Source organism: Oncorhynchus mykiss, chromosome 8, assembly GCF_057628025.1.
Source record: "Oncorhynchus mykiss isolate SJ-2025 chromosome 8, ASM5762802v1, whole genome shotgun sequence".
Taxonomy (NCBI): Eukaryota; Metazoa; Chordata; class Actinopteri; order Salmoniformes; family Salmonidae; genus Oncorhynchus; species Oncorhynchus mykiss.
The window spans coordinates 90259990-90281919 of record NC_143029.1 but is presented as its reverse complement, the minus strand read 5'-3'; the positions used below and the strand labels follow the sequence as shown (position 1 = coordinate 90281919).

The following is a 21930-nucleotide window of genomic DNA, read 5'->3' as shown; positions in this document are numbered from 1 at the left end:
AGTCATTACACATTGAGGCTTACTGTATTTTATCAGAGAACAGGGCTTTACACGTTGAGACTTACTGTATTTTATCAGAGAACAGTACTTTAGTCATTACACATTGAGACTTACTGTATTTTATCAGAGAACAGGGCTTTACACATTGAGACTTGCTGTATTTCATCAGAGAACATGGCTTTAGTCGTTGAGACTTACTGTATTTCATCAGAGAACAGTGCTTTAGTCGTTGAGACTTACTGTATTTCATCAGAGAACAGGGCTTTAGTCGTTGAGACTTACTGTATTTCATCAGAGAACAGTGCTTTACACATTGAGACTTACTGTATTTCATCAGAGAACAGTGCTTTAGTCGTTGAGACTTACTGTATTTCATCAGAGAACAGGGCTTTAGTCATTGAGACTTGCTGTATTTCATCAGAGAACAGGGCTTTAGTCGTTGAGACTTGCTGTATTTCATCAGAGAACAGGGCTTTAGTCATTGAGACTTACTGTATTTCATCAGAGAACAGGGCTTTAGTCGTTGAGACTTGCTGTATTTCATCAGAGAACAGGGCTTTAGTCATTGAGACTTGCTGTATTTCATCAGAGAACAGTGCTTTAGTCGTTGAGACTTACTGTATTTCATCAGACATAATCAGTTTTCCTCCCTGTTGGATCCATGTGTTTTTACTGGACATTCAGTCGTAACAAACACTCACATGATGAGATCAGTGTGAGAGTCCCGGAGGTGGAGAGAGCAGCAGTGTGTGAGAGTCCCGGAGGTGGAGAGAGCAGCACTGTGAGAGTCCCGGAGGTGGAGAGAGCAGCACTGTGAGAGTCCCGGAGGTGGAGAGAGCAGCAGTGTGTGAGAGTCCCGGAGGTGGAGAGAGCAGCAGTGTGTGAGAGTCCCGGAGGTGGAGAGAGCAGCACTGTGAGAGTCCCGGAGGTGGAGAGAGCAGCACTGTGAGAGTCCCGGAGGTGGAGAGAGCAGCAGTGTGTGAGAGTCCCGGAGGTGGAGAGAGCAGCAGTGTGTGAGAGTCCCGGAGGTGGAGAGAGCAGCACTGTGTGAGAGTCCCGGAGGTGGAGAGAGCAGCAGTGTGTGAGAGTCCCGGAGGTGGAGAGAGCAGCAGTGTGTGTGTGTGTAGGCGGAGGTGGAGAGAGCAGCAGTGTGTGAGAGTCCCGGAGGTGGAGAGCGTGTGTGTGTGTGTGTGTTTGTGTGTGTAAACCGCAGTGTGTTAACGCTGTACAATGTCACACTGTTGAGTCAGAGATAGACCTCTGTGGCTTTTCTCTGTTTATACTTAGCAGGAGAGATGGTTTCTCCTCCTAGGACAGGACACAAAGAGAGAGAGAGAGAGAGAAACAGGAGAGATGGTTTCTTCTCCGAGGACAGGACACAAAGGGAGAGAGAGAGAGAAACAGGAGAGATGGTTTCTCCTCCGAGGACAGGGCACAAAGAGAGAGAGAGAGAAACGGTTGAGATGGTTTCTTCCCACGAGGACAGGACACAAAGGGAGAGAGAGAGAGAAACAGGAGAGATGGTTTCTCCTCCGAGGACAGGGCACAAAGAGAGAGAGAGAGAAACGGTTGAGATGGTTTCTTCCCACGAGGACAGGACACAAAGGGAGAGAGAGAAACACATAGAGAGAAAGAAAATGGAGGGAGAGAAAAGGTTTCACTGTAATAGTGAAGGTGTAAACTTGTCAGGAGAAAACCTAAACAGGATATTTGACCTCTCAGCTTCCCTATCAAATCAAGCAGACAACCTAAGAAAATGAACATCAATGACAAATGGTTTGATGAAGAATGCAAAAAACCGAAGAAAGAAATTGAGAATCCTGTAGAACCAAAAACATAGACCCAGAGAGTCTACGCCTTCATTATAGTGAATCACTAAAACAATACAGAAATACACTACGGAAAAAGAAGGAACAGCACGTCAGAAATCAGCTCAATGTAATTGAAGAATCCATAGACTCTAACCACTTCTGGCAAAATTGGAAAACACTAAACAAACAACAACACGAAGAATGATCTATCCAAAATGGAGATGTATGGGTAAACCACTTCTCCAATCTTTTTGGCTCTATAACAAAGAATAAAGAGCAAAAACATATACATGATCAAATACAAATCTTGGAATCAATTATTAAAGACTACCAGAACCCACTGGATTCCAGAACCCACTGGATTCCAGAACCCACTGGATTCTCCAATTACCTTGAATGAACTACAGGACACAATGCAAACCCTCCAACCCAAACAGTCCTGTGGTGTTGATGGTATCCTCAATGAAATGATCAAATATACAGACAACAAATTCCAATTGGCTATACTAAAACTCTTCATCATCCTCAGCTCTGGCATTTTCCCCAATATTTAGAACCAAGGACTGATCACCCCAATCCACCTATCGCCATAGACCTCAGCTCTTAAATCCCACCCCCTCAGCCACTCTCAGCCCATCTCACCTATCGCCATAGACCTCAGCTCTTTAATCCCGCCCCTCAGCCACTCTCAGCCCATCCCACCTATCACCATAGACCTCAGCTCTTTAATCCCACCCCTCAGCCCATCCCACCTATCACCATAGACCTCAGCTCTTTAATCCCACCCCTCAGCCCATCCCACCTATCACCATAGACCTCAGCTCTTTAATCCCACCCCTCAGCCCATCCCACCTATCACCATAGACCTCAGCTCTTTAATCCCACCCCCTCAGCCCATCCCACCTATCACCATAGACCTCAGCTCTTTAATCCCACCAGCTCAGCCTCCCTCAGCCTCTCTCAGCCTTGCATGAACATATGTTTCCCATGTCAGTAAAGCCCTTCAATTGAAATTGAATTGAGAGGGGAATGGGGGTAATTAAAGCACAGAAAAAAATGTTGTTCTCTCTCTCGGGATGGGAAACATACCGTTCCCTCGGAATGTATTCAGACCCCTTTGACATTTTCACGTATTGTTACATTACAGCCTTATTCTAAAATTAACTAAATGGTTCTTTTTTTTACACACAATACCCCACAATGACATCACAATACCCTATAATGACATCACAATGCTCCAAAATGACGAAGCAAAAAAAAAAAAACTTCAATATCACATTTACATAAGTATTCAGACCCTTTACTCAGTACTTTGTTGAAGAACCTTTGGCAGCGATTACAGCATCGAGTTTTCTTGGGTATGACCCTACAAGCTTGGCACACCTGTATTTGGGGAGTTTCTCCCATTCTTCTCTGCAGATCCTCTCAAGCTCTGTCAGGTTGGATGGGGAGCGTTGCTGCACAGCTATTTTCAGGTCTCTCCAGAGATTTTCAATCGGGTTCATGTCTGGGCTCTGGCTGGGCCACTCAAGGACATTCAGAGACTTGTCCCGAAGCCACTCCTTCGTTGTCTTGGCTGTGTGCTTAGGGTCGTTGTCCTGTTGGAAGGTGAACCTTCACCCTGTCTGAGGTCCTGAGCGCTCTGGAGCAGGTTTTCAAGGATCTCTCTGTACTCCATTCATCTTTCCCTCGATCCTGACTAGTCTCCCAGTCCCTGCCGCTGAAAAACATCCCCACAGCATGATGCTGCCACCACCATGCTTCACGGTAGGGATGGTGCCAGGTTTCCTCTAGACTCGACGCTTGGAATTCAGGCCAAAGAGTTCAATCTTGGTTTCATCAGACCAGAGAATGTTGTTTCTCATGATCTGAGAGTTTGTCTGCGTTATTTGGTGTTTTACGTTGTACACGGAGGATATTTTGCAGAATTCTGCATGCGGAGTCTCAATTTGTTTTTTGGCCCATTTTGTGAATTCTTGGTCAGTGAGCGTACTTCAGACCTCACAACCATGAGGGTCAATGGGTTCTATAACTGATTCAATAATATTTTGCCAGATCCTAATTGGTATCAAAATTGTATGTTATTTTTGATGGTGTAGAAGGCCCTTCTTGCCTTGTCTCTCAGATCGTTCACAGCTTTGTGGAAGATACCTGTGGCGCTGATGTGTAGGCCGAGGTATGTGTCGTTTTTTGTGTGCTCTTGGGCAACGGTGTCTAGATGGAATTTGTATTCGGGCAACTGGACCTTTTTTGGAACACATTTTCATTTTTATCTTACTGAGATTTACTGTCCGAGGTCTGACAGAATCTGTGTAGAATATCTAGGTGCTGCTGTAGGCTCTTCTTGGTTGGGGACAGAAGCACCTCACTCTTTCTCTCCATCTCACTTTCTCTTTCACTTTCTCTCTCTCTGTCTCTCTCTCTTTCGCTCTCTCTATCTCCCTGTTCCTCTCTCTCTCCCTCTCTCTCTCACTCACTCACTCACTCACTCACTCACTCGCTCTCTCTCTCTCTTGCTCTCTCTTTCTCTCTCCCTCTCCCTCTCTCTCTCGCTCTCTCTTTCCCTCTCCCTCCCTCTCTTTCTCTCTCCCCCTCTCTTTCTCTCTCTCTCCCTCTCCCTCCCTCTCTCGCTCTCTCTCTCTTTCTCTCGTTCTCTCTCCATCGCCCTCACTCTCTCCCTCTCTCTTTCTCTTTCTCTCTCTCCCTCCCCTCCTTCACGGCTTTGACCTTGACTTTGTGGAATGTGCTCTCTGTTCTGTTGTGTGTCAGGAGAAGGCAGGGAGTGAGAGGGAGAGACAGAGTGAGAAAGAGAGGAGGTAATAATACAGTGAGAAACACCATGCCAGTCCAACTCCCCGTCGACCAAACGACTTAGTCTCCCCTCTCCGTACCCTACCATTGGGGCTTTAGTGTGCTGCCAAAATGTGTTTTCACTTTGTTGAAAGAATGTGAATGTCTCTTTAGGTTTTGTTTCAATTGCTGCCTTTTGATTGTTGGTGCATTCCAAGACTTTAAAAAGACTGAACTAACTCATACAGTGAACTTTCTTCAGGTTCACAATCGAGTTTGGTTTCATGTAGATAAATACAGTTGCTTGTGTGTTCTGAACTTCGTACATGTCCGAACATGTACATACATACAGTATCACGTGTTTATGTTCCCTTCCTGACCAGAAATGAAGCGTCCATGTCCATGTCCTACTGTGGCAACATTCTTCTGATATACATAAAAAAGTATGTTGAGTTTTACTATTCACAAGAAGCAGTGCCTGATGTGAACCATGCCTCGAACAAAAGAGATCTCAGAAGACCTAAGATTAAGAAAGGGTTACAAAATTATCTCTGTCATTATGAGGTATTGTGTGCAGATTGCTGATGTTAAATCAAATATTTTATTCAATTTTAGAATAAGGCTGTAACGTAAGAAAGTGTGGAAAAAGTGAAGGGGTCTGAATACTTTCCGAAGGCTGTGTGTGTGTGTGTGTGTGTGTGTGTGTGTGTGTGTGTGTGTGTGTGTGTGTGTGTGTGTGTAACATACAGTGCCTTCAGAAAGTATTCATACCCCTTGACCTATTCCACATTTTGTTGTTGGGTAAGTCTCTGAGAGCTGTGAGTCTTTCTGGGTAAGTCTCTGAGAGCTGTGAGTCTTTCTGGGTAAGTCTCCGAGAGCTGTGAGTCTTTAAGAACTTTGCACATCTGGATCATTCAATATTTGCACGTTATTATTGTTTAAATTCTTCAATCTCTGTCAAGTTCATTGTTGATCATTGCTAGACAGCCATTTTCAAGTCTTGCCATAGATTGTCGAGCCGATTTAAGACCACTGTAACTAGGCCAAATTCAACGTCATCTTGGTAGGCAACTCCAGTGTATATTTGGCTTTGTGTTTTAGGTTATTGTCCTGCTGAAAGGTGAATTTGTCTCCCAGTGTCTGTTGGAAAGCAGACTGTACCAGGTTTTCCTCTAGGACTTTGCCTAGCTCTATTCCGTTTAATTTCAACTTAGAAAAAAACTCCCCAGTCCTTGCCGATGACAAGCATGCCCATAACATGATGCAGCCACCACACCATACTTTTAAATATGAGTAGTGGTACTCAGTGATGTATTCAGGATATAAGGTACATTTCTTTGCAACATTTATTGCAGTTTGACTTTATTGTGCCTTATTGCAAACAGGATGCATGTTTGGGAATATTTTTATTCTGAACATGTTTCCTTCTTTTCACAGTGCTGTGGGTCCATCAGTTTTCTCCTATCACAGCCATTAAACTCTAACTGTTTTAAAGTCACCATTGGCCTCCTGGTAAATTGTCTAAGCGGTTTCCTTCCTCTCTGGCAACTGAGTTAGGAAGGGCGCCTGTATCTTTGTAGTGACTGGGTGTATTGATACACCATCCAAAGTGTAATGAATAACTTCACCATGCTCAAAGGGATATTCAGTGTCTGCTTTTTATTTTTTTTTACCCATCGACCAATAGGTACCTTTCTTTGTGAGGCATTGGAAAACCTCCCTGGTCTTTGTGGCTGAATCTGTGTTTTAAATTCACTGCTTCGACTGAGGGACCTTACAGATAATTGTATGTGTGGGGGTACAGAGATGAGGGACCTTACAGATAATTGTATGTGTGGGGGTACAGAGATGAGGGACCTTACAGATAATTGTATGTGTGGGGGTACAGAGATGAGGGACCTTACAGATAATTGTATGTGTGTGGGTACAGAGATGAGGTAGTCGTTCAAAAATCATGTTAAACTCTATTATTGCACACAGAGTGAGTCCATGCAACTTATTATGTGACTAGTTATGAACATTTTACTCTTGAACTTATTTAGGCTCGACATAACAAAGGGGTCGAATACTTATTGACTCAAGATATTTCAGCTGTTTATTTTTTAAATTAATTTGTAAACATTTTTAAAAGCATAGTTCCACATTGACATTACAAGTCAAGAGGTGTGAATACTTACTGTAAGCCCTGTAGTCATTATAGCCAGTATGTATGACTGTAGTCATTATAGCCAGAATGTATGACTGTAGTCATTATAGCCAGTATGTATGACTGTAGTCATTATAACCAGTATGTATGACTGTAGTCATTATAACCAGTATGTATGACTGTAGTCATTATAACCAGTATGTATGACTGTAGTCATTATAACCAGTATGTATGACTGTAGTCATTATAACCAGTATGTATGACTGTAGTCATTATAACCAGTATGTATGACTGTAGTCATTATAACCAGTATGTATGACTGTAGTCATTATAACCAGTATGTATGACTGTAGTCATTATAACCAGTATGTATGACTGTAGTCATTATAACCAGTATGTAACAGTCATTATAGCCAGAATGTATGACTGTAGTCATTATAACCAGTATGTATGACTGTAGTCATTATAACCAGTATGTATGACTGTAGTCATTATAGCCAGAATGTATGACTGTAGTCATTATAACCAGTCCTGACTGTAGTCATTATAGCCAGAATGTATGACTGTAGTCATTATAACCAGTCCTGACTGTAGTCATTATAGCCAGAATGTATGACTGTAGTCATTATAACCAGTCCTGACTGTAGTCATTATAGCCAGAATGTATGACTGTAGTCATTATAACCAGTCCTGACTGTAGTCATTATAACCAGTATGTATGACTGTATGTATGACTGTAACATAGTGCTGTTTCCTGTGTGTGTTGGTGTGTTCTGTCTACACTGGGCCTGGTCTCTGTAGTGACAGAGACAGTCACAGTCACCACAACCAGTCCTACATAACCTACATAACCAGTCCTACATAACCTACATAACCAGTCCTACATAACCTACATAACCAGTCCTACATAACCTACATAACTAGTCCTACATAACCTACATAACCAGTCCTACATAACCTACATAGCCAGTCCTACACAACCAGTCCTACATAACCTACATAACCAGTCCTACATAACCTACATAGCCAGTCCTACACAACCAGTCCTACATAACCTACATAACCAGTCCTACATAACCTACATAACCAGTCCTACATAACCTACACAACCAGTCCTACATAACCTACATAACCAGTCCTACATAACCTACATAACCAGTCCTACATAACCTACATAACCAGTCCTACACGACCAGTCCTACATAACCTACATAACAAGTCCTACATAACCTACATAACCAGTCCTACATAACCAGTCATACATAACCAGTCATACATAACCTACATAACCAGTACTACATAACCAGTCCTAAATAACCAGTCCTAAATAACCAGCCCTACATAACCAGTCATACATAACCTACATAACCAGTCCTACATAACCTACATACCCAGTCCTACATAACCATTCCTACATAAGCTACATAACCAGTCCTACATAACCAGTCATACATAACCTACATAACCATTCCTACATAACCTACATAACCAGTCCTACATAACCAGTCATACATAACCTACATAACCAGTCCTACATAACCAGTCATACATAACCTACATAACCATTCCTACATAACCTACATAACCAGTCCTACATAACCTACACAACCAGTCCTACATAACCTACATAACCAGTCCTACATAACCTACATAACCAGTCCTACATAACCTACATAACCAGTCCTACACAACCAGTCCTACATAACCTACATAACAAGTCCTACATAACCTACATAACCAGTCCTACATAACCAGGCTTACATAACCAGTCATACATAACCAGTCCTACATAACCTAAATAACCAGTCCTACATAACCAGTACTACATAACCAGTCCTAAATAACCAGTCCTAAATAACCAGCCCTACATAACCAGTCATACATAACCTACATACCCAGTCCTACATAACCATTCCTACATAATCTACATAACCAGTCCTACATAACCAGTCATACATAACCTACATAACCAGTCCTACATAACCAGTCATACATAACCTACATAACCAGTCCTACATAACCAGTCATACATAACCTACATAACCAGTCCTACATAACCTACATACCCAGTCCTACATAACCATTCCTACATAACCTACATAACCAGTCCTACATAACCAGTCATACATAACCTACATAACCATTCCTACATAACCTACATAACCAGTCCTACATAACCAGTCATACATAATCTACATAACCAGTCCTACATAACCTACATACCCAGTCCTACATAACCATTCCTACATAATCTACATACCCAGTACTACATATCCTACATAACCAGTCCTACATAACCAGTCATACATAACCAGTCATACATAACCTACATAACCAGTCATACATAACCTACATAACCAGTCCTACATAACCAGTCCTACATAACCAGTCCTACATAACCAGTCATACATAACCTACATAACAAGTCCTACATAACCTACATAGCCTGTCCTACATAACCAGTCCTACATAACCTACATAACCAGTCCTACATAACCAGTCCTACATAACCTACATAACCAGTCCTACATAACCAGTCCTACATAACCTACATAACCAGTCCTACATAACCAGTCCTACATAACCTACATAACCAGTCCTACATAACCTACATAACCAGTCCTACATAACCTACATAACCAGTCCTACATAGCCTACATAACCAGTCCTACATAACCAGTCCTACATAACCAGTACTACATAACCAGTCCTACATAACCTACATAACCAGTCCTACATAACCAGTCCTACATAACCAGTCATACATAACCTACATAACCAGTCATACATAACCTACATAACAAGTCCTACACAACCAGTCCTACATATCCTACACAACCAGTCCTACATAACCAGTCCTACATAACCAGTCATACATAACCAGTCATACATAACCTACATAACAAGTCCTACATAACCTACATAGCCAGTCCTACATAACCAGTCCTACATAACCTACATAACCAGTCCTACACAACCAGTCCTACATAACCTACATAACCAGTCCTACATAGCCAGTCCTACATAACCAGTCCTACATAACCAGTCCTACACAACCAGTCCTACATAACCAGTCCTACATAACCAGTCCTACATAACCTACACAACCAGTCCTACATAACCAGTCATACATAACCAGTCATACATAACCAGTCATACATAACCTACATAACAAGTCCTACATAACCTACATAGCCAGTCCTACATAACCAGTCCTACATAACCTACATAACCAGTCCTACATAACCAGTCCTACATAACCAGTCCTACACAACCAGTCCTACATAACCAGTCCTACATAACCAGTCCTACATAACCTACACAACCAGTCCTACATAACCAGTCATACATAACCAGTCCTACATAACCAGTCATACATAACCAGTCATACACAACCAGTCCTACATAACCTACATAACCAGTCCTACATAACCAGTCCTACACAACCAGTCCTACATAACCAGTCCTACATAACCTACACAACCAGTCCTACATAACCAGTACTACATAACCAGTCATACATAACCAGTCCTACATAACCAGTCATACATAACCAGTCATACATAACCAGTCCTACATAACCTACACAACCAGTCATACATAACCTACATAACAAGTCCTACATATCCTACATAACCAGTCCTACATAACCAGTCCTACATAACCTACATAACCAGTCCTACATAACCTACATAACTAGTCCTACATAACCTACATAACCAGTCCTACATAACCAGTCCTACATAACCTACATAACCAGTCCTACATAACCAGTCCTACATAACCAGTCCTACATAACCAGTCCTACATAACCTACATAACCAGTCCTACATAACCTACATAACAAGTCCTACATAACCTACATAACCAGTCCTACATAACCTACATAACAAGTCCTACATAACCTACATAACAAGTACTACATAACCAGTACTACATAACCAGTACTACATAACCAGTACTACATAACCAGTCCTACATAACCAGTCATACATAACCAGTCCTACATAACCAGTCCTACATAACCTACATAACCAGTCCTACATAACCAGTACTACATAACCAGTCCTACATAACCAGTCCTACATAACCAGTCATACATAACCAGTCCTACATAACCTACATAACCAGTCCTACATAACCAGTCCTACATAACCAGTCCTACATAACCAGTCCTACATAACCAGTCCTACATAACCTACATAACCAGTACTACATAACCAGTACTACATAACCAGTCCTACATAACCAGTCCTACATAACCAGTCCTACATAACCAGTCCTACATAACCAGTCCTACATAACCTACATAACCAGTACTACATAACCAGTCCTACATAACCAGTCCTACATAACCAGTCCTACATAACCAGTCCTACATAACCAGTACTACATAACCAGTCCTACATAACCAGTCCTACATAACCAGTCATACATAACCAGTCATACATAACCAGTCATACATAACCAGTCCTACATAACCAGTCATACATAACCAGTCCTACATATCCTACATAACCAGTCCTACATAACCAGTCCTACATAACCAGTCATACATAACCAGTCATACATAACCAGTCCTACATAACCAGTCATACATAACCAGTCCTACATATCCTACATAACCAGTCCTACATAACCAGTCCTACATAACCAGTCATACATAACCAGTCATACATAACCAGTCCTACATAACCAGTCCTACATAACCAGTCCTACATAACCAGTCCTACATAGCCAAACTAGGAAAACCTCTGAGGCCAGTATATCTTGTAGCTAGTCTATTCAATTGAGTTGATTGTGTGTCTGTGTGTCTGTGTGTGTGTGTGTGTGTGTGTGTGTGTGTGTGTGTGTGTTGCAGGAGCTGTGTCAGTGTCGTCCGTCCGATGGGAACTGTTCATGCTGTAAAGAGTGTATGCTCTGCCTGGGGACACTGTGGGAGGAATGCTGTGACTGTGTCGGTGAGTACCATGTACACAATGGTTTAAGATGAGGTGGTGTGTGTGTGTGTCTGCTGTAAGGTGTGTGTGCTGTGACTGTGTCGGTGAGTACCATGTACACGATGGTTAAAGATGAGGTGGTGTGTGTGTGTGTGTGTGTGTGTGTCTGCTGTGAGGTGTGTGTGTGCTGTGACTGTGTCGGTAAGTACAATATGTGTGTATTCATAGATGCCAAGGGAAGCCTGGCTTCCCCAAATACCAATAAAAATAATAATTACAATAAGAAAATAATTTATCTTTTGTCTTTTTGCATAATTTTCAGTCAATTCGAAAGTGGCTGAATCTCACCAGAGAAAGGGAAACAGCGCCCCTCTGTGTCTCTATGTGTAGCCTATGTATCTGATTCTGTGTGGACCAAAAGAGTATGACATGTTGCCGCGTAGCATTTATTATTTTAACCGGGCAAGTCAGTTAAGATTAAGAACAAACTCTTATTTACAATGAAGGCCTAGTGGGTTAACTGCCTTGTTCAGCGGCCGAACGACCAATTTTTACCTTGTCAACTCGGGGATTTGATCTTGCATCCTTTCGGTTACAAGTCCAACGCTCTAAACCACTAGGCTACCTGCCGCCCCTCCCCTCTAACCACTAGGCTACCTGCCGCCCCTCCCCTCTAACCACTAGGCTACCTGCCGCCCCTCCCCTCTAACCACTAGGCTACCTGCCGCCCCTCCACTCTAACCACTAGGCTACCTGCCTCCCCTACACTCTAACCACTAGGTTACCTGCCGCCCCTCCACTCTAACCACTAGGCTACCTGCCACCCCTCCCCTCTAACCACTAGGCTACCTGCCGCCCCTCCACTCTAACCACTAGTCTACCTGCCGACCCTACACTCTAACCACTAGGCTACCTGCCGTCCCTACACTCTATCCTCTAGGCTACCTGCCGCCCCTCCCCTCTAACCACTAGGCTACCTGCCGCCCCTACACTCTAACCACTAGGCTACCTGCCACCCCTCCCCTCTAACCACTAGGCTACCTGCCGCCCCTCCCCTCTAACCACTAGGCTACCTGCCGCCCCTCCCCTCTAACCACTAGGCTACCTGCCGCCCCTCCCCTCTGACCACTAGGCTACCTGCCGCCCCTCCCCTCTAACCACTAGGCTACCTGCCGCCCCTCCCCTCTGACCACTAGGCTACCTGCCGCCCCTCCCCTCTGACCACTAGGCTACCTGCCGCCCCTCCCCTCTAACCACTAGGCTACCTGCCGCCCCTCCCCTCTGACCACTAGGCTACCTGCCGCCCCTCCCCTCTAACCACTAGGCTACCTGCCGCCCCTCCCCTCTGACCACTAGGCTACCTGCCGCCCCTCCCCTCTGACCACTAGGCTACCTGCCGCCCCTCCCCTCTAACCACTAGGCTACCTGCCGCCCCTCCCCTCTGACCACTAGGCTACCTGCCGCCCCTCCCCTCTAACCACTAGGCTACCTGCCACCCCATTTGATTGATTGACGCCAAACAAGCATTTGGCCTTCCTTGATAATTAAAAAATAATATTAATATTAATTAGCCAATTAGCATTGAGCTGAACTCAACTGTGGGTGGTCCTGGCACTGTAAAAACATCCCTTGTTTTTTTGCAATCTTTAAGTTTGTTTTCAGTGTATTAAACTATGCATGCATATATATATATATATATATATATATATATAGCCTTGTTGGTGTGATGAGGTTTAAATGTTTCGGTTGAAATGGTGCTGGAATAGCGGCTCCTGTTATCTCTGTTCTGACCTGCGGTAACTCCTGTTATCTCTGTTCTGACCTGCGGTAACTCCTGTTATCTCTGTTCTGACCTGCGGTAACTCCTGTTATCTCTGTTCTGACCTGCGGTAACTCCTGTTATCTCTGTTCTGACCTGCGGTAACTCCTGTTATCTCTGTTCTGACCTGCGGTAACTCCTGTTATCTCTGTTCTGACCTGCGGTAACTCCTGTTATCTCTGTTCTGACCTGCGGTAACTCCTGTTATCTCTGTTCTGACCTGCGGTAACTCCTGTTATCTCTGTTCTGACCTGCGGTAACTCCTGTTATCTCTGTTCTGACCTGCGGTAACTCCTGTTATCTCTGTTCTGACCTGCGGTAACTCCTGTTATCTCTGTTCTGACCTGCGGTAACTCCTGTTATCTCTGTTCTGACCTGCGGTAACTCCTGTTATCTCTGTTCTGACCTGCGGTAACTCCTGTTATCTCTGTTCTGACCTGCGGTAACTCCTGTTATCTCTGTTCTGACCTGCGGTAACTCCTGTTATCTCTGTTCTGACCTGCGGTAACTCCTGTTATCTCTGTTCTGACCTGCGGTAACTCCTGTTATCTCTGTTCTGACCTGCGGTAACTCCTGTTATCTCTGTTCTGACCTGCGGTAACTCCTGTTATCTCTGTTCTGACCTGCGGTAACTCCTGTTATCTCTGTTCTGACCTGCGGTAACTCCTGTTATCTCTGTTCTGACCTGCGGTAACTCCTGTTATCTCTGTTCTGACCTGCGGTAACTCCCGTCGTTCTAAATCACTAGTTGCTCAGTAAAAACCGTTGAAAACATGAACTTGCTTGACCGTGCTGCAGGTCATATAACCGTTTACATTACCATCCATACATTACCATCCATACATTACCATCCATACATTACCATCCATACATTACCGTCCATACATTACCGTCCATACATTACCGTCCATACATTACCATCCATACATTACCGTCCATACATTACCGTCCATACATTACCGTCCATACATTACCGTCCATACATTACCACTGTTTGCTTTGCGGATTTCTACCAGACAGATGTTGTTCTCCAGTTTTGTGATGAAACAAACATTTATGTAGTTGAATTTATTCTGCCACTGTTGTCTTTTTTGTTGTCGCGGCTGTATTGTTTATCACGGTGTCGTATGAACTAATGGATTTTAGAGCAAACAGCGCAATTATCACAATGTACACTACATGACCAAAAGTATGTGAGCTCCTGCACGTCAAACATCTCAGGGAAGTTGTTCCCCCCTTTGCTGCTATAACAGCCTCCACTCTTCTGGGAAGGCTTTCCACTAGATGTTGGAACATTGCTGCTATAACAGCCTCCACTCTTCTGGGAAGGTTTTCCACTAGAGGTAGGAACATTGCTGCTATAACAGCCTCCACTCTTCTGGGAAGGCTTTCCACTAGATGTTGGAACATTGCTGCTATAACAGCCTCCACTCTTCTGGGAAGGCTTTCCACTAGATGAAGGAACATTGCTGCTATAACAGCCACCACTCTTCTGGGAAGGCTTTCCACTAGAGGTAGGAACATTGCTGCTATAACACCCTCCACTCTTCTGGGAAGGCTTTCCACTAGATGTTGAAACATTGCTGCTATAACAGCCTCCACTCTTCTGGGAAGGCTTTCCACTAGATGTTGGAACATTGCTGCTATAACAGCCTCCACTCTTCTGGGAAGGTTTTCCACTAGAGGTAGGAACATTGCTGCTATAACAGCCTCCACTCTTCTGGGAAGGCTTTCCACTAGATGCTGGAACATTGCTGCTATAACAGCCTCCACTCTTCTGGGAAGGCTTTCCACTAGATGTTGGAACATTGCTGCTATAACAGCCTCCACTCTTCTGGGAAGGCTTTCCACTAGATGTTGGAACATTGTGACAACACTGACTGTGCTAGTGGCAGACTCCACTAAGCTGGCAGGCTGGCTAACAGGATCCTTCAACACAACACTTTACACTACTTCAACACAACACTGTAGGATCCTTCAAAACAACACTGTAGGATACTTCAACACTGTAGACTACTTCAACACAACACTGTAGGTTACTTCAACACTGTAGGTTACTTCAACACTGTAGGATACTTCAACACTGTAGGATACTTCAACACTGTAGACTACTTCAACACTGTAGGATACTTCAACACTGTAGGCTACTTCAACACTGTAGGATACTTCAACACTGTAGGATACTTCAACACTGTAGGATACTTCAACACTGTAGGATACTTCAACACTGTAGGTTACTTCAACACTGTAGACTACTTCAACACTGTAGACTACTTCAACACTATAGGTTACTTCAACACTGTAGGTTACTTCAACACTGTAGGATACTTCAACACTGTAGGTTACTTCAACACTGTAGGATACTTCAACACTGTAGACTACTTCAACACTGTAGGATACTTCAACACTGTAGGCTACTTCAACACTGTAGGATACTTCAACACTGTAGGCTACTTCAACACTGTAGGATACTTCAACACTGTAGGATACTTCAACACTGTAGACTACTTCAACACTGTAGACTACTTCAACACTGTAGGCTACTTCAACACAACACTGTAGGCTACTTCAACACAACACTGTAGGATCCTTCAACACAACACTGTAGGATACTTCAACACAACACTGTAGGTTACTTCAACACTGTAGACTACTTCAACACTGTAGGTTACTTCAACACTGTAGGATACTTCAACACTGTAGGATACTTCAACACTGTAGACTACTTCAACACTGTAGGATACTTCAACACTGTAGGCTACTTCAACACTGTAGGATACTTCAACACTGTAGACTACTTCAACACTGTAGGATACTTCAACACTGTAGGATACTTCAACACTGTAGGTTACTTCAACACTGTAGACTACTTCAACACTGTAGACTACTTCAACACTATAGGTTACTTCAACACTGTAGGTTACTTCAACACTGTAGGATACTTCAACACTGTAGGTTACTTCAACACTGTAGGATACTTCAACACTGTAGACTACTTCAACACTGTAGGATACTTCAACACTGTAGGCTACTTCAACACTGTAGGATACTTCAACACTGTAGGCTACTTCAACACTGTAGGATACTTCAACACTGTAGGATACTTCAACACTGTAGACTACTTCAACACTGTAGACTACTTCAACACTGTAGGCTACTTCAACACAACACTGTAGGCTACTTCAACACAACACTGTAGGATCCTTCAACACAACACTGTAGGATCCTTCAACACAACACTGTAGGTTACTTCAACACTGTAGACTACTTCAACACTGTAGACTACTTCAACACTGTAGACTACTTCAACACTGTAGACTACTTCAACACTGTAGGATACTTCAACACTGTAGACTACTTCAACACTGTAGGATACTTCAACACTGTAGGATACTTCAACACTGTAGGATACTTCAACACTGTAGGATACTTCAACACTGTAGGTTACTTCAACACTGTAGACTACTTCAACACTGTAGACTACTTCAACACTGTAGGATACTTCAACACTGTAGGTTACTTCAACACTGTAGGTTACTTAAACACTGTAGGATACTTCAACACTGTAGACTACTTCAACACTGTAGGATACTTCAACACTGTAGACTACTTCAACACTGTAGGATACTTCAACACTGTAGGATACTTCAACACTGTAGACTACTTCAACACTATAGGTTACTTCAACACTGTAGGATACTTCAACACTGTAGACTACTTCAACACTGTAGGATCCTTCAACACAACACTGTAGGATCCTTCAACACAACACTGTAGGCTACTTCAACACAACACTGTAGGCTACTTCAACACAACACTGTAGGCTACTTCAACACAACACTGTAGACTACTTCAACACTATAGGTTACTTCAACACTGTAGGTTACTTCAACACTGTAGACTACTTCAACACTGTAGACTACTTCAACACTGTAGGATACTTCAACACTGTAGGATACTTCAACACTGTAGGATACTTCAACACTGTAGACTACTTCAACACTATAGGTTACTTCAACACTATAGGTTACTTCAACACTGTAGGATACTTCAACACTGTAGGATACTTCAACACTGTAGGATACTTCAACACTGTAGGATACTTCAACACTGTAGGCTACTTCAACACTGTAGGAACCTTCAACACTGTAGACTACTTCAACACTATAGGTTACTTCAACACTGTAGGATACTTCAACACTGTAGGATACTTCAACACTGTAGGATACTTCAACACTGTAGGATACTTCAACACTGTAGGATACTTCAACACTGTAGACTACTTCAACACTGTAGACTACTTCAACACTGTAGACTACTTCAACACAACACTGTAGGCTACTTCAACACAACACTGTAGGCTACTTCAACACAACACTGTAGGATACTTCAACACTATAGGTTACTTCAACACTGTAGGATACTTCAACACTGTAGGATACTTCAACACTGTAGACTACTTCAACACAACACTGTAGGCTACTTCAACACAACACTGTAGGATACTTCAACACTATAGGTTACTTCAACACTGTAGGTTACTTCAACACTGTAGGATACTTCAACACTGTAGGATACTTCAACACTGTAGGATACTTCAACACTGTAGGATACTTCAACACTGTAGGATACTTCAACACTGTAGGTTACTTCAACACTGTAGACTACTTCAACACTGTAGACTACTTCAACACAACACTGTAGGATACTTCAACACTGTAGACTACTTCAACACAACACTGTAGGATACTTCAACACTGTAGACTACTTCAACACTGTAGACTACTTCAACACAACACTGTAGGATACTTCAACACTGTAGACTACTTCAACACTGTAGACTACTTCAACACAACACTGTAGGATACTTCAACACTGTAGACTACTTCAACACTGTAGACTACTTCAACACTGTAGGATACTTCAACACAACACTGTAGGATACTTCAACACTGTAGACTACTTCAACACTGTAGACTACTTCAACACAACACTGTAGGATACTTCAACACTGTAGACTACTTCAACACTGTAGGATACTTCAACACTGTAGGATACTTCAACACTGTAGGATACTTCAACACTGTAGGATACTTCAACACTGTAGACTACTTCAACACTGTAGACTACTTCAACACTGTAGGATACTTCAACACTGTAGACTACTTCAACACTGTAGGATACTTCAACACTGTAGGATACTTCAACACTGTAGACTACTTCAACACTGTAGGATACTTCAACACTGTAGGATACTTCAACACTGTAGGTTACTTCAACACTGTAGGATACTTCAACACTGTAGGATACTTCAACACTGTAGACTACTTCAACACTGTAGGATACTTCAACACTGTAGGATACTTCAACACTGTAGACTACTTCAACACTGTAGGATACTTCAACACTGTAGGTTACTTCAACACTGTAGGATACTTCAACACTGTAGGATACTTCAACACTGTAGGTTACTTCAACACTGTAGGATACTTCAACACTGTAGGATACTTCAACACTGTAGGATACTTCAACACTGTAGGATACTTCAACACTGTAGGTTACTTCAACACTGTAGGATACTTCAACACTGTAGACTACTTCAACACTGTAGACTACTTCAACACTGTAGGATACTTCAACACTGTAGGTTACTTCAACACTGTAGGTTACTTCAACACTGTAGGATACTTCAACACTGTAGGATACTTCAACACTGTAGACTACTTCAACACTGTAGGATACTTCAACACTGTAGGATACTTCAACACTGTAGACTACTTCAACACTGTAGGTTACTTCAACACTGTAGGATACTTCAACACTGTAGGTTACTTCAACACTGTAGGATACTTCAACACTGTAGGATACTTCAACACTGTAGACTACTTCAACACTGTAGGCTACTTCAACACTGTAGGATACTTCAACACTGTAGGTTACTTCAACACTGTAGGATACTTCAACACTGTAGGATACTTCAACACTGTAGACTACTTCACCACTGTAGGATACTTCAACACTGTAGACTACTTCAACACTGTAGACTACTTCAACACTGTAGACTACTTCAACACTGTAGGATACTTCAACACTGTAGGATACTTCAACACTGTAGACTACTTCAACACTGTAGGATACTTCAACACTGTAGGTTACTTCACCACTGTAGGATACTTCAACACTGTAGACTACTTCAACACTGTAGACTACTTCAACACTGTAGACTACTTCAACACTGTAGACTACTTCAACACTGTAGGATACTTCAACACTGTAGACTACTTCAACACTGTAGGATACTTCAACACTGTAGACTACTTCAACACTGTAGACTACTTCAACACTGTAGACTACTTCAACACTGTAGACTACTTCAACACTGTAGGCTACTTCAACACTGTAGGATACTTCAACACTGTAGGATACTTCAACACTGTAGGATACTTCAACACTGTAGGATACTTCAACACTGTAGGTTACTTCAACACTGTAGGATACTTCAACACTGTAGGATACTTCAACACTGTAGGATACTTCAACACTGTAGGTTACTTCAACACTGTGTAGCTCGACAACATCTGAATGCATATCCATGAAACTGATTGGTTCATTTGTTTTGAAGAACGATCACAGACGATTGGATGCGGTGTTGTTTTGTCTTACAGTATTATGTTGTGTTATGTAGAACATTGTGGTCGTAATGTGCTCTTGCAGACGTTAGTTGAGCTTTAATCACTAAACAACAACCATTTTTACTAAACAACAACCATTGCCCTCAGTAGCCTGCTCTCTGTGAGTAAAGTAGAGAATTCGCATTGTATCATTGTATCATTGTATCATTGTATCATTGTATCATTGTATCATTGTATCATCTGCACATGAGCAGATGTTTCAGGAAGCTCCAGATTGTTTAGTGTGGTGGACTAAATATCCCGAAAAGGTCAGATCCGCAGCCACTCTGATAAAGTAAACTAGATATACTGCCATATACTCCCGTAGAGAGCTGTTTTGTCTTTTGCCAGGAGACATATATTACTGTATGTGTTGACAGCCCACCAGACCAAAGCTAGCCAGGCCAGCTGTAAGCTCCCTCTCTGACCCCCTTTTATGTGGGAGACAGATCCAAGATGAAGCATGTGACAGAGGATGTAATGTATCCAGGCTGCTACAGCTAGGACTCAAACCCACCCACACACACACACACACACACACACACACACACACACACACACACACACACACATACATATATATATATATCCACACTTCTACACACACACACATACAGTTGATGTCGGAAGTTTACATACACTTAGGTTAGAGTCATTAAAACTCGTTTTTCCAACCACTCCACACATTTCTTGTTAACAAACTATAGTTTTGGCAAGTCGGTTAGGACATCTACTTTGTGCATGACACAAGTCATTTTTCCAACAATTGTTTACAGACAGATTTTTCCACTTATAATTCACTGTATCACAATTCCAGTGGGTCAGAAGTTTACATACACTAAGTTGACTGTGCCTTTAAACAGCCTTTAAACAGCTTGGAAAATTCCAGAAAATGATGTCATGGCTTTAGAAGCTTCTGATAGGCTAATTGACATCATTTGAGTCAATTGGAGGTGTACCTGTGGATGTATTTCAAGGCCTACCTTCAAACTCAGTGCCTCTTTGCTTGACATCATGGGAAAATCTAAATAAATCAGCCAACACCTCAGAAAAATAATTGTAGACCTCCACAAGTCTGGTACATCCTTGGTAGCAATTTCCAAACGCCTGAAGGTACCACGTTCATCTGTACAAACAATAGTATGCAAGGTTAAACACCACACAGCTGTCATACCGCTCAGGAAGTAGACGCGTTCTGTGTCCTAGAGATAAACGTACTTTGGTGCGAAAAGTGCAAATCAATCCCTGAACAACAGCAAAGGACCTTGTGAAGATGCTGGAGGAAACAGGTACAAAAGTATCTAACTGAAAAAGCGTGTGAGAGCAAGGAGGCCTACAAACCTGACTCAGTTACACCAGCTCTGTCAGGAGGAATGGGCCAAAATTTACCCAACTTATTGTGTGAAACTTGTGGAAGGCTACCCGAAACGTTTGACCCAAGTTAAACAATTTATTGGCAATGCTACCAAATACTAATTGAGTGTATGTAAACTTCTAACCCACTGGGAATGTGATGAAAGAAATAAAAGCTGAAATAAATCATTCTCTCTGCTATTATTCTGACATTTCACATTCTTAAAATAAAGTGGTGATCCTAACTGACCTAAGACAGGGAATTTTTACAAGGATTAAATGTCAGGAATTGTGAAAAACTGAGTTTAAATGTATTTGGCTAAGGTGTATGTAAACTTCCGACTTCAACTGTGTGTATATATATATATATATATATATATATATATATATATATAAATAT

At 42.4% G+C, this 21930-nt stretch overlaps 1 protein-coding gene across 1 annotated transcript in view; it reads left to right on the top strand.

Moving 5' to 3' along the window:
- LOC110530873 (twisted gastrulation protein homolog 1-A-like) overlaps positions 1 to 21930 on the top strand; it is a 37204-nt gene that overhangs the window by 6236 nt on the left and 9038 nt on the right. Inside the window, exon 3 of the mRNA XM_036986655.2 lies at positions 11609 to 11708. Coding sequence (XP_036842550.2) covers positions 11609 to 11708 — 100 coding nt within the window. The remainder of the gene's footprint in view (positions 1 to 11608; positions 11709 to 21930) is intronic.